This window comes from Phoxinus phoxinus, assembly GCF_949152265.1.
Source record: "Phoxinus phoxinus genome assembly, chromosome: 19".
NCBI classification, from domain to species: domain Eukaryota; kingdom Metazoa; phylum Chordata; class Actinopteri; order Cypriniformes; family Leuciscidae; genus Phoxinus; species Phoxinus phoxinus.
In genome coordinates, this window is record NC_136894.1 from 14094591 (window position 1) to 14119170 (window position 24580).

Here is a 24580-nt window from a genome sequence, read left to right on the forward strand (position 1 = left end):
CTTTTGGCAGTTTATAGTGTTTTTGAAAAAGAAAGTCTAAGAGAAATCTGCTTTTAGTTGTACCCATCTAGTGGTCAGACTATCTGCAGACCGAGACTGACCCGTGTCTGTAGGGAAGATTAATGACTCTGAAAGCACTGGAGTATCCGCATGTTTGTCTGTTCTGAATGTCAAGATGCAAAGTATGTTCATTTTCTTTTGGTTTTTACTTACAAAATATTCTATGAAATACAATACCATTTCATGCATTTCCTTCTTTCACTCAAAAAAACAAAACAGTATGACAAATTTTAGTTTTCTGATTTTCTATCAAAAGACTGAAATATAAAACAGCAGACAGAAAGGGAATCTTCATGTGACGAAATACATTGAGAGTGAGAGCAGAAGCTCTTCAGAAGTGAGCAGTTACTCTGTCAATCTCCAGAAGATCATCCAAGATCTGAAACAAAGAGCAGAAAAGCTCATGAACAGGAAGAAAGGAAGCACATGTGGAGATAATTGTTGTCAGCGCTGCTCTTAAGGTCATTACTGTAGTATCTGAACATTAAACAACAGGTCTAGTTCTCTCATTTGATTGGCCAGTGCTGCTGATATTTAATGCTGCCTTTCATATGCAACCGGAATTACAGCAAATATGGAAACAGATAATTTTAATATTTGAATTTACGGGTTTGAGGGCCAGTTTTTATGGTTAACTAAAACGTATAATTTTTTACTTTAAACATGTAAAATAAAAAAATAAATAGAAACTATATAGTAATTTAAAAAAAAATTGGGGGGGGGGGGGGGCGTAAAAATAAATAAACGTTATAATTATAAAAAACATTTCTAATAGTGAAAATTGCATTTATTTGACTGATTTTCATAGAATCATCAGCAAGCTATCTAGAATGAATTCTTCATTGTGAGTAATGTTCCCAATGAATGGGATGCTATATTTATATCCAACATCATTGAATATTAACTACACATTTTCTATAAATTTCCCCAAAAAATAGGCAAGAATGAACCTGCACTCCATGATTCCTATTCTTTCCAACAACAAAACACTTGAACGCAACAAACTCATAATTACGATTTCAGAACTGGGAAGTAGGACAGTTCTGATGGCAAATGAAAGACAGCATTAGTGTTTGTAACAGTATGTTGTTGTTTGTTTGTTTTTGGCCACGTTCAGCTGAATGATTTGGCTTCTTTAGGAACTATTTTCATTCCCAGAGGAGGGAAAAAAAGCTGAATTTATCAGAAGCACGGGGACATTTATATCAAGTTATTGTTTTTTGAATATAAAAAAAGGCGGCGCTAGGTTTTAGCACAATTGCAAGTACTGCTTAATTATATAAAATGATTATTTGATATATATTTCCATCACTTGTTTATAATTGTCATCTCCTCTGCCCTGCACTGAGGTGTGTATCATTCACTGCTCACTGAGGTAAAGTGTGACAGTAAGTGTCTTGGAGTTCAGCACTCACAATGTCTGACGTTGTGCCGATCTTCTTGGCCAGTTCGCTTCGCTCCATGGTGCTGAGGTACAGGTACTTATTCAGCAGCTCTCCGTCCAGAATGTTCTTCACAGCGTTCTGCAACGTCCGCCGATCATAGTGCAGCATCCTGCAGAAATACACAGTAGGAAATGCTGAGAGGGTAACAAAGAAGTGCGCTAAAATATGCAACAGAAATGTCAAACGTGGCCTGGAAATGTCTTTTACTGAATATAACTTTTTAGTTATGCTCTGCCCTAAATTATTTATTGGCTTTTTATTACATGCTTACGTTGAGCAAAATTTGCTCACAGGTCTGTCCATTGAGGGTCTCATTTGTAAAATTTAAGTATTAATGAGTATTAATTCATATTGTTCCAAAGACAATTCAAGAGATGCAAACAAATTCCCTAAGATTCAATTGGAAATCTACCCGAATCTCTCAAAAAAGCAATTCATGGAAATTCATTGGTCAAAAGCTTTGAATCCCAAGAAGTGGAGTAATGCAATGACAAGCTGGATCGTTGTAGGGTTTCGCTGATTCGCGTCTCTCAGGACGTCGGCAGTACTAAAGAGAAGAATCAGTACCTGAAAGCCTTTGGGTTGAGCCCAGCATGATGTGGCAGCATGATGGTGAGGGCGTTCTGCAACATCAGCAGTCTGCGGTACGTCTTCTCCTGCATGGGCAGAAGCATGCCGACGCCACCGTCCAACGTAGCTACACAGAGAATCACAGTTAGGTTTCTAATGAACTGGTTTAACTCGTTTGGGAATTATAAAATAATGATGGCTCAATGATCATGTTTCATGAATGTTGGTTGCTAGCGTGTGAAGGTGCTCAAAAGCCTCCAGAGAAGAAGGTGAAGAGACTCACCGAACCAGGTGATGTGTTTGTTATCCCAGGTGAGCGCTTTCTTGCTGGCCGTGTCCAGAGTGCCGCGGCATGGCATCCTCCACAAGGCGTTCACGTGAGCGCCCACGTTAAAGTCTGCTCGCCGCAGCAAACGCATGCCCCCGAAACTCTCTTTGGCTAAAGATGGTACAATGAAGGACATGCGTTTGATGTGGGACACTGGGAAAGAGCAGAGTCTAAAAGTATTGCAGAAAGGATCAAATAAATGACTCACCTTCAGGCAGGTACATGTAGACCAACAGGTTTTTGTCTCTGTCTGAAACTAAGGAAGGGTTTAAGAGGTCAAATGAGTTACGTTTACAAAAGAGTTTAAGCATAAAACAGAAGAAGATGGTAAGTCACTTACCTAGAAAGCCAAGCTGGTTATTGTCCACCATAAATTCAATGCTATAAACTTCCAGGGGCTTTGCATCCTATGACGAAACATGGAACAATCAGACCTGGACACATTTTGACTTCAAAGTATTTATCAATTTGTCACTATAAGATGCAAAAAGCTGGTGACATCTTTGCATTCAAGTGACTCCGTCTGGCTGGTTCCTCAAGTGAGGACCCTTATAAGAAGTGTGTTTAACTGGCCTGAATGTGCACTTGTAGTGTACTTCAAATCTTAAAAGTGCATTTAAAAAAATGTACTTACAGATAACATGATAATAAAATAGGCCATAATTTTATCATTGAAAATATGCTATTCTAAATATATATTTAAATAAATTACATACAAGTTTCAATAGAAATAAAATTAAAGTACATTTTAGTTTAGTAACTCAGTACATTCGGCAGTATACTTCAACCATATGTCAAAGACAATAGAAATCATTTTTAAATTACATATAAATGTGGGTCCAAAAAGCACTGTAAAGTTCAGCTAACTATTTAATCTAAATGTAAACTATAATACATTTTCATTATATTGTAAATAACATGCAAATAAGTGTCTGAAAACATGCTACATTCACAATTAAGTATATTATTTTTAAAAGTATGTTTAAGTGTATTTCTGGACTTTAATGATACAATTTACAGTGCTATTTTTTTATATTCTTTTTTAGAGTTTGAATGCTTTCATCCTCATTCATTTTGATTGTATGAAAAGTAACAGCGTGAACATTCTGTTAAACTTACTTTGTATTCCACAAAATACTAAGAATACTAAGAAAACAGCATATTCATTTTTGAGTAAACTATCCATTTAAATCCAACTAAGTCAAAAAACTAAATTGACTGATATTTGACTGCAAACTCATGACACGTTACCCTGCTGACGAGCGAGAGCGTCTTGCTCTCTTCCTGGTAGCGCAGCAGAGAGACGCTCTTCATGACATCAGCAGCGAGGATGAAGTTCTTGATGCTGTGCATCTGATGGATGTAGAGCTGCGTGTCGATGAAGGCCATGCCAGTCAGATCATTATCCCTGAGGCTCCATAAGAAGATCTGCACACACACACACACACACAACTCCATCATACAGAATGAACAGAAATGGCCTTCTATTGTATGTGATGCAGCACATGTGAACGAGTGGTACCTTCTGTCCGATGGCAGACACCAGGTATCCACTGCAGTGACAGAGAGCCGTAACCGGTCCCTTCTGCTCCTTCTCATACAGCACTTTAAACTTGTTCTTGGTGAGGGGCTGACCGGGCTCTGGCACGACCTCAATCACATCCACAATCAGGATCTGTCAGACGGAATGAACCCAGATCAGAAGTTTGATGAAAAGGATTTACAGAAGCAGGGGCTGCACGATTTGGAAAAAAAAATGTAATTGCATTTTTTCTGATAAAAATGTACATTTTTGGGGGGAAACTACGTTTGCTGTGCTTGTTTGCAGGGCTGCATATTTGTATAATTATATATCATAATAAATTATATTTATTAAATATTAAACAAAATAAGAAATATTACGGTTGCAATATTGTAAAAGTATTTATAAACTATAAAAATATAATCTTTTTATTTTTCAGTACAATAAAAAAAAGAACTGAAATTACAATACTAAGATTTCGAGCTGTTTTAACTTCTAAGCTGTTTAAAGCACCGACTTCTCTTTTGTTTATAAGCGTTTCTCATTACAATTATGGAAAGATGATTGGCTCATGTTCACAGTAGCACGTTAAAGCGACTCAAACTCGGATGGAGATTGTGTGGAGCAGCATTTACGGCTTGTGTAGAAATGAACGCAGTACTGCGCTGCACTCTGAAAAAGGCATCGCAAATATTTATGGAATTAAATCACAACCAAGCTTTATGATGGCAGTGAATGGCGTCACTGCCTTTTGAAGTCCATAAAAGTGCATCTATCCATCATAAAAGTGCTCCACACGGCTCCGAGGGGTTAATAAAGGCCTTCATGGGCTAATTAAAATTTTTGGGTGAACTATCCCTTTAATGTACTACTATGTACTGCACCTGTCAAGAGTGTTTACAGATGTATGTAAGTGAAGACTCACTCTGCCCCTACAGGTGACCTCCTCTCCCTGGAGGAGGCACGTGCCCACGGCCACGTATCCCTTCAGCCCTGATACGGTCTCCTGACTCTTCAGAGCCACTGTCTTCATGCACGTCACATGCTCCCACTCCTCCAGGTCAATGCTGACGAAGACAGTTCAACAATATCATTTCAATATCAATATCATTGTTCTGTTCATTTTTCATTTACTCACCCTCATGTCATTCTAACCTAACAAGACTTTCGTTTTAATTTGAAACAAAAACTTTTCTGTCGCTCTAATGAAAGTTAATGCAAATAAAATTTTATACATCATAAAGACACAACAAATATAGTAAGCTGAAATATAGTCAACTGTACTTGCTTGACATGAAAACCAATGAGGTTTGAGCTTCCGTTTACCATATTGTTGTGCGCTTTGTATGTGTTGATCAATATTTAAATGTGAATAAAAACCTAAATTAAATCTGTTGTTCATCATATAAAGCGATCGTGTCTCTTCAGAAGACCACGAAACCACTATTCATATGAATTACTTTTATGATCTTTATGAACTTTTTGAAGCTTGAAAGTTGTGGTTACCTGGACTTTCAATGAAAGGTCAGAAATCTTTCAGGTTTCATTAAAAATATCTCCATTTGTGTTTCGAAGATGAACAAAACTCTTATGAGTTTGGATGGAATGACATGAGGGTGAGTAAATGCTGACAGAATTTTTATTTTTTGGTGAACTATCCCATTAAGTGAAGCATGAAGGTGGTTCTTACCGTGTGTTTGGGATGGCCTCCCAGCTGACCGGAGAGATGAGCTGAATGGAGAATTTGTCCTGCTGAGGGTGGATGTACCGCTCATCTGAGAAAACAATTAAACTATTAACACCCCATCAAATCAGACACATTCACTTTCTCCATGTACACATCCAAAAAAAGTGTCACACCTCTTTCAATAGTCTCAAACTCCTTCTCTTCTCCAGTCATTCTGGGAATACGAGTGCACGGATCTTTAACACTGGTGCACACAGCATACACCTGAAACACACACAACGGACCACGTATAAACACAAGACTGCACACATACATTTACATAGCAACAATCTGTTCAACAATGCTGATTGTTATTTATGCAAAGCTTAGTCAATCATAACAGTTCTCATTTACAAATTAAATATTAAAGGTACAGCAGCAAAAACAGCCGGCCTAATTCTAAAGATGCAGTCACAATAGCGAAATTTGCCTGAAGCACTGGCCACACAGAAAAAAAAAGTAGCTTTCTGTTGGTCAACACAGCCTTTATTGTGCGACTAACTGGAACACGAGTGAAAAATGCTAACTTTTTCACCCTAATGCGAATTTTGTTGAAATGACTGGATTTCGCATGGCAAAAAATTTGCAGAACGGCGATAAATGTGACTGTGCCTTTCTTTTTTCTGCGGAACACAGAAGGACACAAAAGAATATATTTTGAAGAATGTTGGTAACCAAATAGTTTCTGTTCCTATTGATTACCGGTGTATTTTTGCCATTACAACAGAAGTCAATGGTCACCAAAAGTGTTTGGTTAACAGCATTCTTCAAAATATTTTGTTTCATGTTCCAGCGAAGAAAGAAAGTCAAACAGGTTTAGAAAAACATGAGAGTTAGAACATGATGACAGCATTTTGATTTGTGGGTGAACTGTCGGGTCATAGATAGTTTAAAGTTTAAAAACTGATGCTAAATTATGACTACATTCAGTGAACTCCTTATCTACACCCCACAGCATTTGTATTACCTTGGATTCCATGTGGTACGACACATAGTGGACGGTACACCTGAGTGGAATCTTGCGGACAGGCCAGGGAGCATCGTATGAGAGATAAGTGGGTAACACACTAATCCTCAGCTCGCCCTAAAGAGGCAAATGCACTTCAGTTACACATTTAACCTGTCAAGATCATCTTCCCAAGATATCCTGATACATTGGAGGCTGAATAACACTTAATATAATATTAAACACACATTATATAATTTAATATAATATAATATAATAACACAGGTCATTTAACATCCAATACCAAACGCTAATGTACATTTTAGAACTTGTTTGTACCTGTTTGTTGAAGTAGAGGAATCCTTTGGGGCAGTTGATATTGTGAAACGGAGAGAAGGACTCGATAGCGCCATCTATTGTCATGGGGTGGAGCCGCATTGCCCCACGAGAGGTCACCAACATCCAGTGAGGAGACGGCCCGCAGATAAACACCTGAAAAACAGCGCCAACCTTTATGTAGTGCTTATCTTACAAATTCAAGCTTGGCTTTAGGAAGACATTTTTTTGATAAACTGTTCAAATCGGTGCCAATAAATTGTATGCCAGCTCTGATAACTTGCCAGCTGATGTTATTGTTAACAAAAACTATTGAAAATAATGTTTGGTAATTGAAATAAAATAAAAATATAGAAATATTAATATGGATATAGAAAAAAAAGTGCCTTGGCAACTAAGTACTAAAGTATTAAGAACTCAAATGACTAAACCTGAAACAAGAATAAATTAAAACTAAAAGAAATATTTAAAAAAAACTAATAAAAAAAATAAAAGCTAATAAAAAAATTATAAATACTATAATAGAATAAACTTTATTACCTTATATATATTTAGAATTTAATACAATGTAAAGGCACCAATAAAAAAAAAGAAAATTACCAGAAATATACAGTTTTTAAACCAAGTCACAGACAGACGTACCCCTGCGTATCCTGAGATGTCCTGGAAGTATCTGAATCTGGCCACACGACCCTTGACCACCAGAGTCTCCTCTCCCTGACCCTCAGGTTTCTTGTCCTTTCTAATTTTGGACTTCTTCTCTCTGAAGTTAATGTTATGAGGCATCTGACAGGAAGAAAACAAAGCCACCACTCTTCATTGTTCAAGCATTATTAGAGTAAATGTCCAGAGGAGAGTATTTAGTGTTGGCTTGTACCTTCTTAAAGCGCACTTTCAGGTTGCTCTGAGCTTGCTGCTGGTCGTATGGAAAGGCCTCATAGATCAGAAGCTCTTGATCAACATGTGCCTGTTAAGATTTGATTGACAAATTCAGTAAAATTAAAACCGAAAACTTCATCTCATCCAGAAGAGCAAGTTTCTGTGATAAACTTACCAGCAGGTAAGGACGGCTGTGGTTGTAGCCTAATGACACCAGAGAAACTTCTTTGACCAATGGGATGTCTCCCTGCCTTGTCACTTCCTCCTTTTTGAGCTCCCCTTGAGTAGCCGATTGGCTAGCAGAGCTGTCAACCAAAACACGTTGACCAACAGGGAAATTTTTCACCAGGAAAACCAAGCGCCAGTCGGGAATCTGGTAGATCTGATTAAGAAACGACAAAATAATTTTAACAACCGATAATAAGAACAAAACACTAATTTTATGTTTTACATGTGCTATATATGAAAGCTTATACCATGAAATAGCCTCTAATGACTCATTTAGTGTCATTGATGTATCATACTAAGCAACCATAAAGGAAGATAAACTTTTCATCTTTGTATTTTTGGGTAAATTATATGGATTTTAGAGTCATAAAAAGGGACATTTTAAAATGTAATATTTAAAAATATATATTTTTAAACTTATTTTACCTAATTTTTTAATAATTACAAAACGTTCTTTTCACCACAAATTCAACTTAAATCCATACAGCTCTTTCAAGGAAATCTCTGTAAATCAGTGAGTATGTTCGTCACCTCCATGACTCCGTTCTCTCTGACCAGCAGGCACCAGTGTGACGGCTCCAGTCTGCTCTGGCCGCCCTCTCTTCCTGTCTGAGACGAGTTCCCTGCGCGGCTGTACTCTTCTTTACTAGGGCTGGTCAGAGGGTTGCACTCCCCATACAGCATCTCCTCCTCATCATCCAACGCATTACTGGCACAGAACATGAGGGAAAGAAAATGAATAATTATAGACAAAAGTCGCAAGACTGGAAATGATAGCATTTTTTAAAACGAGTGTGTGGATACCTGATGTCCTGGATAATGGTCTCTGTCTCTGATTGGGTTCTGATGGGAGCTTCCTCTTTGGCCTGGTAGTTGGCCTTGTTCTCAGTGGTAAACATACCACTGACGTCACGGTATGCACATAATGTAATAACACGTGATTGCTGAAAAAATTTAGAATTGGTCATGTTGAGAACACTTTAAAAAGTATTCAACATTTAATGCATTTCAGTAAAGAGAATCTAATCAATGAGATTAATGGTAATTACAAAAAAAATTACCATTATTTGTATTATTGTGCATTTATATATGTGTATATGTATATATTATTTATACTTTATGTTACCATTGCTACTATTTGCTTTAGATTTAGAGGTAGTTTTTCAGCATAAAATACACTACTGTTCAAAAGTTTGGGGTCAGTATGATTTTTTTAAAGAAATTAATACTTTTATTCAGCAAATCTGCATTCATTTGATCAAAAGTGATGGTAAAGGCAATTATAATGAAACAAAAATCTATTTCAAATAAATGTTTGGTTTTTTTACTTCCTATTCATTAAAAAAATCCTGAACAAAATTATCAGTTTTCACAAAAATATTAAGCAGCACAACTGTTTTTGACACTGATAATAATACAAATTGTTTATTGAGCAGTGAATCATCTTATGAGAATAATTTTTGAAGGATCAGGTCACACTGAAGACTGGAGTAATGATGCCAAAAATTCAGCTTTGTAACTCATCACATTGAGAAACAACAGAAAGACAAAGAATTTATTTTAAATTGTAATAATACTTAACAATATTTATTTTTTTAACTGTATTTTTGCTCAAATAAATGCAACTTTGGTGAGCATTAGAGACTTCTTTCAAAAGTGTTTAAAAAATCTTAGTGACCCCAAACTTTTGAACGGTGAGATATCTGCATGGACTGACCGTGTGGATTTGTGGTTTCTGCAGTGCCAGGCGGTGGCTCTTCCCCATGTACGAGTCACTCTTCAACACAAACATGGTGACCACTCCCTCTGCTGTCATGATGACCACGTAAGGATCGGCCACAGAGCAGTGCACTATGGGAGAGCCCAGGTCCACAGGTATAAAGTGGAGCTGTGTCACTGAGTGCAAGAAGAAAGAGACCAGATGAAAAACAGGTCATCCATCATATGGTCATAGTTAAAATATAAATACACTTATGATGTGTTCTCTTACCTCCCTCTAGCAGTCTGATGCCCATAGGAGACACCTGGATAATGTATTTATTGTCTCCGATGTTGCCTGCATACACAGTGGGACCCTGTGTGGCGAAACCACTAGTGTCCAGCTCCATAATCTCCTGACCAGTCTGCAGGATCTGAACACACCCAGCAAGAGCAATGAAACACTGTAAAGCTGGGGTCACATTAGCAAAATTACGGCGAGATTTCATGGGCAAGTGACTGCAAGCATTATGATTGGTTGAAAAGTATCCAATGAGCATGAAGCTCATATGAGAATATCTGTCAGCCTGGAATGATATACTAGCATACTGCTTACTATTTACTGTGGATTACAATACTGCAGTGCGTTCTATTCTATGCGCCTACAGTGGATGTGCAAAATATATACTGCATAGTCAACACAGTAAAAGTAATACGGTAGTATGTTATACAGAATATAGCCCGTGAATACCATAGTAGAGTCTTCTCTACTGAGGATGAGGAAGCCGTGTTTGTTCTTGTCATCCTCCACTGTGGGCTCGGGCTTCTCCTCCTCAGGACCCTCACTATCGCCCTCTACTGGAGACTGCAGACATGGGGAGTTTCAAAGTAAAGCAGGTAGAGTAAAACAGCCAAACAAGACTATTATTTGTGATTTGTCAAATAGAAGACATAAGAAAAGAGTAAGGTGGCTGTAAAAAAAGAAAATAAAATCACCTTTTCAGGTTTCTCCTCACAGTATATGACTGTCCACATGTCATGGCATCCAGGAAGTTCAAACGTTGTGACCACCTGCGGTCTGATGCTTTTCTATAAACCAGCAAAATATATCACAAGTTTAATATAATAAAGTAATAATGGTTGACATATATGACTTAAATGTCAATTGCCAGTGGCCAATATATTGTCAACATATTCAGTATGTGAGGCCTATAATGCATTGCCAACACTGCAAAAAGTGCTTTTTTACTCCATATTTCTGTGGTTTTGCAGTACGAATATATAAATCATGAGACATTTAATTTAAATGCAAAATGACATAAGATAAGAAGCCTTGTTTCTGAGAAATGTACTAAAATTTCTGAAAAACTATGTTGACTGGATCACACAACAGCTAGCACCACAACACACAATTTTAGGCAATCATCAGTAGGGGGCGTGTACACTAATGATGGGGGAGGAGAGAGAGTGAGCAAGAGGGAGATTTGTAGAAAGACTGTAGAAAGACAGAGACATTACAAAAGAGAAAAGGTTAAAATATCACAGGAAAAAGAAGGGTTATGATCAGGCAAGAACTTTTAAGATCTGCGTTAATATTAGAAAATACTCAGCAATGGTGTTGACTTTTGATTTTCACATGGTTTGTCTTTAAACATATTTAAAACATCACATAAACATATAAACAACATTAAAACCACAGGGCGTCTCGTGTGAACAGAACTGGTCACTTGAGAAAGATCGCCATTCAAATCTGGTCATTATGAGTTTCATATGCATCTCCTGAGACTTGCCATCAGATTTTGAAGGAAGGAACACACCTTTTTATTCTTTATTACTGTTTTCCACATTTTAGATTAATAGTAAAGTTATTAAAACTATATAACATAAACAGAATTATGGTAATTATGTAGGAGACCAAAACTATCTTGTATTTCTTCGTCAAAGTCGTTTTTAAGACACATTTGAGATCAAAACACCTGAGATGCATGTTAATACCAGGTGTAAATGGGGCCTCATAATGAACGCATTTGCACTTAACACATGACAAATAACACTAGTTTCATGCATCCTGTGTGAATGCATGAGCAGTGCATCAGCAGTGTGCCTCTGCTGTATCTCGGGTGTTTTAAAGGCCTCTCCAACCATCTCTGAGGCAGCCCTGGTAAAGCCCAGACGTCACTGTAGCACCCGCACTAACCTGAGGCAGACGAGCCTCACCGCCGCAGGACAGAGTGCTGTGCATTTCTGCTTCAAACATGCAGCACATGCAATTGCCATCCATGATTACAGGACCAGGAAGTACACATATGGCAGTGTCTGCAGTAATAACCATACCTGCAGTACAGAAAGAGCTCCATTCTTGCCGTATCCTGAGCACACCACCACCTCCAGATCCGGCTCTGGGTTAGTTTGAAACTGATGGAAGAATTGACATTGAATCACAATTAATCAGAAAACCAATATTTTTTCCCAATCCAACAGTTAAATGGAACTAATAATGTGTGAGACTAAATATGTCTCACTTTTCATGCTGTGTCTCAGGGTTCAGTATTAAATACCTCACTGATCTCAACTGACAAAATCAAGAAATTAGATGCAGTTTAGCACTTCTAGTTTTTAGTTAAATGCCTAAAATAAGGTCTGTGATTAACAAGCTGAAGGTATTTTCTTGTTTTATTCTACAACATAAAATACATCAGTAAAACCTCCTTGTATTTTTAAAAAAGCTTTTAGGGTTGCTAACAAGTGTCTAAATGTGACTACAGAGGTTGTCAGGGACATTAAACTTCTTCATGCTGAACAGTACAAACTAATCTACTCACTAGTCCACTTTCACAGCCTCAATGGGTTTAAAACTGCACTCTTGCAATTCTAACACAAACTTTCAGAGGAAAAGTTTTTTAATAAAGACTGAAAGGCCACGTACATACTGCAGTTAAATTCGGATGTCAGTTCACATTTTAGTGCTCCCACACACAGTTCAGTATTTTACGGGAGTGACAAACGCATTCTACAACAATATTAACTCCTGAAAATGCAGGTAGTGACAACCGCCTGTACAAAAATTATGTTTCTACGGAATTAAAATTAAAAACTTGTTAATTTTCCGTACTTGTTACAACTTGTTCATTTTCCGTAAATATGTATCATATTTAAACATGTATCATATGTCTCTCTCATCTGTATGTGTGTGTTAAAAGAAAACCACAGAGAAAGTGGTATGAGCTTTGAGTCATTGTGTTGCCAGATCTTGCTAGAAAAAAAAACAGATAGTGTCTCTTCAGAAAACTAAACTGCTCAATTCATTTGGATTAGTTTTATGATCTCTTTATGAACTTTTTGAAGCGTCACATTTTCAGTTGTGTAGCTGTCAATGGAGGGACAGATTTAAAAAAAAAATATCTTCATTTGTGTTCTGAAGATGAACGAACGTCTTACGGGTTTGGAACGACATAAGGGTGAGTAATTAATGACAGAACTTTAGTTTTTGGGTGAACTAATCCTTTAATGGTGACGTTGATGCAACCGTGGTATAGTTTGTTTAGTATCAGTAATTTTCACCAACATTCAGCTTTTTACTTCTGGTGATTGAATGTAGGCTTCAACTCATAAAAGTTGTATTCATTTGTTAAAGGGTTAGTTCACCCAAAAATGAAAATAATGTCATTAATGACTCACCCTCATGTCGTTCCAAGCCCTTAAGACCTCCGTTCATCTTCGGAACACAGTTTAAGATATTTTAGATTTAGTCCGAGAGCTTTCTGTCCCTCCATTGAAAATGTATGAACGGTATACTGTCCATGTCCATAAAGGTAATAAAAACATCATCAAAGTAGTCCATGTGACATCAGTGGGTTAGTTAGACATTTTTTAAGCATCGAAAATACATTTTTGTCCAAAAATAACAAAAACTATGACTTTATTCAGCATTGTATTCTCTTCCGGGTCTGCTGTCAATCTGCGTTCACGACTCCGCAGTGACGCTGCTGACGTAAGACGCTGATGACATAGTGTCTCTTAATTTCTAACTAACCCACTGATGTCACATGGACTACTTTGATGATGTTTTTATTACCTTTATGGACATGGACAGTATACCGTTCATACATTTTCAATGGAGGGACAGAAAGCTCTCGACTAAATCTAAAATATCTTAAACTGTGTTCCGAAGATGAACGGAGGTCTTACGGGCTTGGAACGACATGAGGGTGAGTCATTAATTACATTATTTTCATTTTTGGGTGAACTAACCCTTTAAGATTATCATGATGATCATCATAAACTTTTGTTGGTCACACAGCTTATTTTCTGCAATAATCCAAACAACAATGGAAAAACCCTAATGGGTTTTTGTCAAGGGAACCAGGGTGATGCAAACTTACGAAGGTTAGCTTACAAAAATACATCATCACTGCAGTACTCTATAGAGAAAATAAGAGGTACCTCTTCAGACAGGAAGGCCGGTTCACCCATGGAGGCGCTGGCACAGGGTCCAATGTTCAGTATGCTGTCACAAACCTGGACATAAACATCAGATGGCCCGTCAAATCTAGTTCAATACATCGTTTTGTACAGGCAACAACATTTGAACTATACATATGTTGTATTCACAGTCCCTAATATTGTAAATTAAATGTGTTATAGAGATCAGATTAGATAGGACCTCACCTCAAATGAGTATGTAGCCAACTGAGTGCCTGACTGAGCCTCACTCCCGTACACCTCAATTTCATCAAGCTCATCAGGTAGATTCGCCTTACCTGAACACAGTAACTCACACATATATCCAAAACCCACTAACACAAATATCACTGCAATTAAACATGTAAAACACTGCGATTAATTACACTACCTGCCCAGCTAGCCGTGGAATCCACACGCTTCTTTTTATTTGGAGGCTCTTCCTGGAAGATAGAGGCATTTAATATAAGGGAAGAAGCTTCAGATTCTTTTTACAAACGATTTTATGTTTAAAGGGGACATTTCATGAAAAATGTATTGTCAATGACAAAACAATCATTTGGCTGGATCTCAGCATTAGAAAAAGAGTGGCTAAATCTTATTTTTAACAAGATATTTGATAATTTTGGTCAAATCTTAACAGTTTATGCGACTGGCAAAACCAGAAGTGTATAAAAAACAACTGCAGTGATGGACAACTTCTGCAGCATATGTGCGTTCATTTCTGAACTTTTACAAAGTGCACTTTCGAATAATGTCAAATTAAAAGTTTTGTTTTAAAGTACATCCTAATCTTTTGTCATGCTTTAAAATACACTTATTTAGATGTGTTGACTAACATATCAAAGCACATGTTTGATTATAATTATTATATAATTTTAACTGTAGTGTAAAATTCAAAATTCAAAAAGTTAATACCGTTTAAATGTAGTAAAATGCAACATTATCATTACAAATGTGTAATTACAAATATATGAATACAATTCATGACATTAAAGTATATTTTAGTTTGCCATAACTGCTTTCCAGTACATTGAGCAGTACATTTTAACCAGATTTCAAAAAGACGATAGAAGTAATTATGAAATTACATATTATAATACATTTTAATTTGCTTGCAAATAACATGCAATTAACATCAGATGACCTGTCAAATCTAGTTAAATTAACAATTAGCATGCAATTAAGTGTCATTTAGTTTGCACTGAAGTATATAATTTCCGTAATAAGAACTCTTTTAAAAGTATGCTAAAGGGATGTTTTCTTTACAAGGGATCACACATACCTGTTTCTCTTTATCCTCATTCTCTTTGCCCTCTTCCATTAGTGTTTCCTGAAGTTTTTCTGTGTACCTGAGCAGCAGTGAGTTGCCCAGACGAGAGCCTAAGAACAGATAACCCGCCTCCATTGTCATCATCTGAGAAGAGAGAGATGGAAAGAGCATGTGAGTGTCTGTGAGCAAGAACAGATGATTGAAGTCTGAGGTTTTCTAAGTCTGTGAAGTATGTTTTAAGTGGCTTTGACACAGCTAAACACTCACACAGGTGGTCAGGACACTGGCGGCAGCCTTATCGAAGTGGAACGCCCGCACGCTCCTCATGCCATCTGTGATGAGCGTCAACACGTAACTGCACACACGGTCAAGAAACACTCGAAATCAAATGCCCAGTTTACACCAATCCAGTTTTATGGTCATAAAAACAAAAGATCTCACATTTCTCCTCCTTTCAGTGAGATAACCATCTTATCGGAGGTAATGAAGGAGGCTTGAGAACAATCCAGTGAGATCTTCACTTCCTCCTGTGACCCTAAAGAGCAAAAAAGATTGAATGGAAATATCAAAGTGACTAAAACTCATCAATTACGGTAGTAATTATAAAGACTTAATGAAAAGGTCCCAGAAGCACTTACTCAAGGGGAAAGCTGTGGTGCCATTGGTCAGACTGTTGAGTGACACTCCAAACGGAGGAACACTCTGGTTTAGATATAGCAAGGAATTCACAGCGAACACCACAACTCCACCTGAAGAAAAAACACAACATTATCATACAAAGAGCTTCACGGGTTGGATGCTGGGATGTTTTGAAGCAGTATTGAATGAGTTTTCATGTATCCTGGACACTGACTTGCGGTTCCTTCATTTTCTGGTAAAAATTATACATGTCTACAAAACTCAACTAAATTTCAAGCATTTAAGAAGGACCATTTGAATCAGAAGGTCTTCATGTAAAGGCCCTTTCACACTGGACGCGATTTTGACGCACGAATAATTCGCGCGATAGTTTTATTTTTTGATCAGCTGTTGTGTAATGAGTGCTTACACACCGAACGCGAATGTGCTGCGGCGAAAAAACGACTTTTTTCTTTTTCGCTTCGATGTCGATTTTTTTTACTTTTGCGGCGACAGAAAAGGCTTCAGCCAATCACACACAGTGGATTGTTTATTTGATTGCATGTAAACGTAGCCCTCACCTCAGCAGACTGGCAGACGCTGCTCCGGACCGATTGGTTCCCTGAAGTTAGTGGTTTGTCTCGTCAGATGCGGTGCCACTGTCTGAACGAGCTCCTCAAATTGTCCCTATTTCGCACGCGAACTATTCGCTTTTTCGTGTAGGCGTCCGGTGTGAAAGGGCCTTAACTGCGGTCACATTTAAATGTTTAAATTATATTAATCATACTAATGCATTTAGAGATAATATTGGTTCAAATTCATATACCGGTAGTTGAAATACAGGCTTTTGAAACGTTAAATTAAAATAAGACTCAAAAACGAAAACATTACACACGAAGAACTGTAAATATTATTTTTCTGATATGATATAGTAAAGTGTATTAATTAAGTTTAAGGAAACTGTTCCCAATCTCTATAAAATACAAACTGTCACCATAATACAGTTGTTCTCAACCAGGGGTCCGGGGTCCACTAGGGCCTCAGCAAACTTCCAAGGTGTCCTCAAGGTGACTTACAACGAATTCAAATACGACAAAATATAAAATAAATTTTAATTCACCCCCATCAACAACTGTTTGTGTTCTTTTGAAGAACCAGAATTCCAACAGTCGTGGAAAACTTGGATATATGAAGAAGTGTGATTTCTAGACCCATAAAAGTCAGGTCAACTAATAAAATCTTATAATGAATATACATCTTACTAATTAGTTTTAAAATATTTTATCCCGTGGAAATTAAGTTAAAAATATTTGTAAAAAAATGCCTAATACTTAAATAAAGGACGACTCGACTGGTAGAGTCACTAAGTTCCCTCAAGAACATTCAGCTCCTAAAACTTCTGGAATCCTGAAAATGAATCACTCTAATGATTATATTATTATTATTTAAATAACAAAAATAAGGGGTGGCAATAACTGTAACTTCCCGAAATAACTGTAAAAAGGACGAACTGTACACTTTACAGTTCAAATAATGCAGGTTTGGACAAAAACACAGTTTTATAAAATGCAGTGCTCAATTAAATCATCACCTTTTGATGGTAAATAATCACATTAAACCATATCTCAATTCCTGTTGCCAAATTTAAGACCTCTTGAAATGATAATTAAGACTTTTCTTAAACCATTTAAGATATTTAAGACTTTTTATTGCTTTAAATTTGATACAACTGAATTTTAGACTTTTTAAGAACCCGCAGGGACACTGTGGGGGACCCTGGAGTCAAAAAGGTTGAGAATCACTGCCATAAAGCCAGAGATCAATGTCTACATGAAGCTCTTGCAGGTAGAGGCAAGTATGGATGATATTTTACCGATGGGTTTGGGAACAGCCATGACCTGAGTGCAGTCAAAGGGCAGGTTACTCAGCGACCAGATGACTGGATGAACCTTCTGCATGATGTTTAGAGAGATTGCCACGATGCTGCACGTGTCCTGACGAACTGCTACACGCCTGGCCACAACAAACACATCTGTTTATCAGCATGTGGAGAGGTGCCTCAATAAAACTCATACCCCTGGATTTCACAGACAAGGCTTAAGCCTAGTTCCTGATTGAAATGCATGTTTGAGCTCTTTTAAATGAAAGCAACTTGCACATATTTTAAAAGAAGTCAGTGTCATTGTTTTGTCTCAAGTTGCACACCAGTAATTCTAAGGCATGTTTATAAAAGCTACTTAAATGCCCTAATTGAACTAAGACCTTATCCTGGCTTGAACAAAGCCGTGTCTGTGAAACCAGGCCTAAGTGCGTCATGCTAAAGACTCATTGCATATGATTGAGACAGGAAATGTATATGTATTAAAGTGTTGATAAGCAGATAAACAGTCATACCCCGGCCACGTCTGATTGGGCTCAAACAGAATAAGAAGTGTGGGCTCGTAGTAACCATGGAGAAACTTCATATCGACGATGTTTAGGAGCTTCTCATCCAGTTCACGAACATCAATTATGTAACTGGGTAGGAAACTCGATTTCTGCCTGAAAGAAGAGAAACATTTTCATTTAAATCATGCTGAAAAAAATGACTAGTTTAATTTTAATAGAGTCTGATACACTACTATTCTTTCAGTCTTTTGAAAAGAAAAGAAAAAAAAATCAACAAATTTGCATTCAATTGATCAAAAGTGACAGTGAAGACATTTATAATGTTACAAAAGATTTCTAATTCAAATCAATGCTGTTATTTTGAACTTTCTATTCATCAAAGTGTTCCACAAAGTTATTAAGCAGCACAACTGTTTTTAACATTGATAATAAAAAATCAGCATATTAGAATGATTTCTGAAGGATCATGTGAGACTGAAGACTGGAGTAATGATGCTGAAAATTCAGCTTTGCCATCACAGGAATAAACTAAATTTTAACAATATATTAAAGTAGAAAACGGTTATTCGGAATTGTTATAATATTTCACAATATTACTGTTTTATTGTATTTTTGATCAAATAAATGCAACTTCATACAATAACATAAATCGCAAATTTTTGAACGGTAGTGTAATAAATTTTAAAATGTGAGCAAATATTTAGAAAATATTTGTTTGTACCCCTCTCCCACTATCCCTTCTTGATCATCGGTCAGCGTGTCCCTCCTGAAGGGCAGAACCACCAGGCAGGTGCCGTACACCAGCATGACAGCGCAGCGGTTTTCTGGGTCCACTCGTACCATGGGAATGTGCACATTCTGAACAAACCCTTCCTAAAGTGATCCAAGTATACAGCACAGAACAATTAAAACACATCTTCACAGAACAGCAGTTCAACACATGCTCATGAACGCAATACACACTCTCAACTCTGGTTCCTCAAAATAGTGCAGTGACAGAGTCTTGAGGTCATGTGTGCCTGTATCATACTCCACAATTGAGAGCTGAAAGGGGAAAAAAACAAACATGCAAACATTAGATTGACTTATTATTTAAACTCTCTTCAAAGCTTTACTTTTGCAGGAAGTAGCTTTGATGTAGTCAAACGTACCTTGGCATCTTTGAAGCTCAGAAGCAAGGCGTCTCTGTTGGTGGCCGCGAGCTGAACACTGGCCATGGACATCACATTTCCAAAGAGAGAGAAAGACGCCACCTGCTCCAGTTTCTCTTTACGACTCTTGCCATCTACAAGGTTTATTATTGAACATAATAATAATAATCAAATCCATCTTAATCTATAGAATGCTTGATTATTGATAATGAAATTAAAAGACCTACCTGATGGCTTTTCTGATTTGGAAGTGCTCTAGAGTGAAATTAGAACAAATGATTAATATTTACATTAATGACTCATATATTTTAAATCAAAGAAAACCAAACAAAGTGGCATTTATGTTACAGTAAAATCACAGTCACGCTTCAGGTTTAAAAAATAAATAAAATAAATACTCTTAATAATTAAGATTTTTTTAATGTTTTTGAAAAAAGTCTCTTATGCTCACCAAGGCTACATTTATTTTGTCATAAATACAGCAACAACAAAAAATTATAATGTGAAATATTACAATAATATATATTTGGTGGTCATTCCCACTTCCATATGTAAAGCGCTTTGAGCACTCAGAAAAGCGATATATAAATGTAACTAATTATGTGTGTGTGTGTGTGTGTGTGTGTGTCAAACTTGTGGTTTCTCTGATCGGACACCTATGTGGACTGCCTTCACTTTTCCACTTTCTTAAATGACAGTAGCTGTGTCTCAATATCTTCGTACATTTCATTTGACAGCTTTACTTAAGCAGAGACATAAAACATTCTCCACCCTCACCTCCACATCATAAATGATCCTGTAGACATACAGCTGAGATGTCCCTGCCACCACCAGGTTTTTCTCCTGGCTCGAAATGAAGTTGCAGTACACGGCAAACTCCACAGCAGTGGGCGGATGAGCCTGACGGTAAACTGCATACATGATGAAGAGCAGCTCCTCTCAGACTCAGCAGCACCTTACGAACCAAACACAGTGTGAAGACTTGAGTTTCATACTGATGCTGTTTGTTTCATATCTGACTCTTTACAAACTGTACAGTTCGACTTTATATTCTCTAACACACAACCGATAATGCGCTAAATATACACATTCACTGATTTATTGGTTTCTACGCAGATTTCAACGTTTTATTGACATTATTTGCATCTCAAGCATATCCTGCTAACATGCTAGCTAGCTGTGTTTGATCATAATAAACAATTTGTAGATACGCAAAATAAACTCTAACATACCTGCGAATTATTATGCAAATTGTCAAATGAGCCCTTTGACCACTGGGTCTCATGCATATAGGTATTTAACACCAAACTCAGTACATTATCAGCACACTGGACAGCACTTTTCATTCATTACACATCCCAGAATTACTCGCGCCAGCAGTGCTGCGCTGAAATGTGTCCGAGGAGCGCAATGTGCGCAACATGAGTTCCTGCCACTACGAGGAATAATGCGCATTTTTATTCACCCTACTTTGAATTTATCGATCGATAATATTATTAACGGGAGTATTTTAAGTCAAGTAAACAGTCAGTAATAAAAAAAGAACAACTGAACAAAACAAGCACAAAAAAATACAATCAGAACAGGACTGAGGGGGCTGGCGGCCCCTGCTTGAGTTTATGTTGGGGCCCTGCCTATACTCTACAAATTACCTCAACTAGAACAGCATTATGAAGTAGCACAAAATACACAAAAATTTAAATATGATTTGAGGTTCCTAGAACAATTGATATGCAACATATATAGTCAAAGTTTACATTATAAAATACAGGATGTGCTCTGAGAGAAATATCAAAGATATACCCTGAAAAAACAATGAGCAATAAAGCCAGAGATTAACAGTTTTTAAAAAATGTATTATCATATCTGTGTCCTCTTGTGTCAGATTCTTACATTTAATCAATAAATTAAATCTTAAATCTCAAATTTAATCAAAAAATACACTGTGTGGCTACCAATCAAATTTTTTCATAAAATCAGTATGGAAAAAAATACATCTTTGTATTTACACTTTAAACCGAGCATGAATGGATTTACACTGCAATTATAATAGCATAATCAGTGTAAATGCATTAATAATTAATTAATTAATTAATTAATGTTTTTTATTTACTTTTCCTCCAAAAAGTAAAGTAAATTATTACTCTTAATTTTTCTTTCTACTTCCGATGTAATTCCTGTATAGATATAACAATAAAACAATAGTAGATTTAACATCAACATTTTACATGTTAAAATGTAATGTAACCTTCTCCCTCTAAATAGCCTACTTTGGTCAGATCAAGAATGATTTATGCAATTTTATATCATTTGTTTGAAAGAATAAAAAGAGCAATTTCATGTCTATCTTCTTCGCATTGCTCAACTGCTCGAGGTTGATATGGGATTGAGAAAATAATTAGTAATAAGTAATGGAATTCTTTTGAGAGAGAGTAATTAGTAGTAATCTAATTACACTGTTGAAGATGTTATTAGTAATTAATTACTTTTATAGAGAAACTTACTCAACACTGTGCATAAATTATGTTTTAACAGATTTATTGTAGAAATGTTAATTGATTGAAAAAATGAAACAATAGGCTACTTTTTAAATATGAAACTAAAGCCAAGAATCTCAATTTATTTATCTCAGTTTAATATTCAGGGAGTGTTTGGAAAACTTGTTTGGAAACAGTCAGTATTTCATATGGTGCCATTAGTGTGAAAGTGTGTGTTTGCTGCTTCTGGATCTGCTTAGATTGTTCAGAGTTCTCACACAGTGGGGTCGTGACATCATAGTGGAGATTCCTTTCTGGCAACTGTAAACTACAGCTCTGACTCTGCTCTGCTGTTGGTGTGTTAGAGTGAATAGATCGAAAGACTTTCGAGACTTTCTGCAGATATCGACGACAAATATTGAATTCAATTGTAGCATTCTGTGTCCATAATGGCGCTGTTTAGCAGTCTACTTAGACAACTGTTTGAGCCTTTTGCTCACTTCTTGCGCAGAGAGGGGACACCTCAGAGAGCACAGCAGTGTGCAGCGCAAGAATCAGCGACAGAGAAACTTCCAGAGGAGTGTGAGGCCGTCGACTTCACTGCCAATGTCAGGAAGTGCAGGAGGAGACGCCGCAAGGTAGTCCACAGTCTGGAAAAGTTAAAGGAGGGAGGAAGTGAGCTTAGGGAAGCTGGAGAAAAGAAAAAGAAGAAGAGAAAACGTAAGGAACGGAAGATCAGAGAGCCAATGCCACTTCTTGTGAAGGTCAAACCTCTGCCTACTACAGTCAGATGTTCCTTCCTAAAGCCAATAGAGGGAGAACCATCAACGGTTACAAGTGTCTCCGGACACCTCGCTCTACCAGCCGCTGTCTTCAAACCCCTGCCGCCAGTGACAAAACCTCCCGTGCATCCTCAGAAACCAGCTCCAGCACCTGAGGATGTGTTATCTCTGCCATGTTCTCCGCTTCAACTGGATCCTCCCAAACTGTTGGCGGTTCCTCCATGTCCCGATGAAGTTGTTTCCCTCCGACACTCTTCATCCCAAGTGCGTCATCCCAAACGACGTCCTCCAAGCCCCACTCCTGCACATGATGAAGTTCCTCTGAGACGTCCTCCCAGCCGGAAGCCTGAGCCGTTCACTTCCCTGTTTGAGCCACCTCCACAACTCATGCTGGTGGACATAGAGGATGAGGAGGACGAGTATGTGGAGTACACAGGGAAGACCATCAGGGCCAGTACTTTACTCAAGTCTAAACGCCCCCAAGCGCCGGAGGCTGAAATGAAACTGAGAAAGATGGTTGCTTGGCTGGAGAAGGACAGCGAGGTGCAGGAGGAAGCGTGGGCGGACGAAGTGGAGGAGGTCCAGGGCCCCACTCCTACACATGATGAAGTCGTTGCTCTGTGACGTCCTCCCAGCCGGAAGCCCCAGCGGTTCACTTCTTCCCTGTTTGAGCCACCTACACAACTCATGCTGGTGGACATAGAGGACGAGGAGAGCGAGTATGTGGAGTACACAGGGAAGACCATCCGGACCATTGACTTACTCAAGTCTAAACGCCCCCAAGCGCCGGAGGCTGAAATGAAACCGAGAAAGACGTTTGCTTGGTTGGAGAAGGACACTGAGGTGCAGGAGGAAGCGTGGGCGGACGAAGTGGAGGAGGTCCAGGAATTTAAGGAAGAGGAAGGTGACCCCAGTGAAATGGGAGACTCCACGGCCATACAAGGCCATTCGGATGATGACTCTCATATCGATGAGCTCACGATGAAGCTTGTCTGTGAATCCTCTACTGATGGTCCCGAGAATGAAATCCAGAACAATGTGAACGTCCAGAAAAAGTACAAAAGAAAAGTGACATTTGTTCTGTTCACCTGGGTGGAGGAGAAGGTCAAGAAAAGGAAGGAGAAGAAAATAATCAAGGACAGGGAGCGAAGAGAAAAAGAGTTGCTGCTTGAACGCTACATAAACGATCCGAAACTGAAGCACTTGTGGATCAACAAGCACAACCGCAACTACAACTCCTCCTAATGCAGATCATCGCCCCTCTTCACCTTTAACCTTTGTAAATAAAAAAGTCTGCAAACTAAAAGTTGAAAGATCCATGACTCTTCCTGACAATTAAAACACAAAACAAGTGTAATATGAAGTGAATCAATTTGAACTAATTTGAATAATTGTTTACCTAGAACACCTAGAACAGCGGCAGCAGAAAGTGAATCATTCAATGCTACTAAAATATGTGATGTAATAAATAAAGGCGATAAAAAAAAGATATTATGCTTTAGAGGATAATACATATATTATACTTTTTATAGGATATTATTTTATTTTTTGACAAATACTAGATAATATTTTTTATTATGAACTTTTAGCTTGAAAACCAAAGTTTAAATTATTAAAAGTGTGTACGTTGACTTTTTGTTACAAAGCACAGAGCTCCTCTGTAAAAAATGATGTAAAAAAATAAATCAGGTG

General features: G+C 37.5%; 1 protein-coding gene across 1 annotated transcript; it reads right to left on the reverse strand.

The window, feature by feature from the left end:
• Nucleotides 1-207: 207 nt before the first annotated feature.
• On the reverse strand, nt 208-21060 carry cpsf1 (cleavage and polyadenylation specific factor 1). The gene is made up of 38 exons (XM_079590989.1): nt 20862-21060; nt 20407-20584; nt 19857-19884; nt 19630-19763; nt 19442-19522; nt 19200-19351; nt 18485-18631; nt 17964-18103; nt 16111-16221; nt 15914-16007; nt 15740-15827; nt 15485-15616; nt 14591-14642; nt 14407-14498; nt 14182-14256; nt 12073-12153; nt 10735-10827; nt 10490-10603; nt 10031-10172; nt 9758-9936; nt 8845-8984; nt 8572-8749; nt 7988-8194; nt 7811-7900; nt 7576-7719; nt 6937-7089; nt 6619-6735; nt 5786-5876; nt 5616-5700; nt 4851-4992; nt 3926-4078; nt 3655-3831; nt 2744-2810; nt 2612-2659; nt 2359-2514; nt 2073-2202; nt 1476-1614; nt 208-439 (listed from the first exon to the last, which is right to left on the reverse strand). Exons 2-38 carry the CDS (start codon nt 20548-20550, stop codon nt 392-394), a joined length of 4344 nt encoding a protein of 1447 aa, XP_079447115.1. The 5' UTR covers nt 20551-20584; nt 20862-21060; the 3' UTR covers nt 208-391.
• Nucleotides 21061-24580: the final 3520 nt, after the last annotated feature.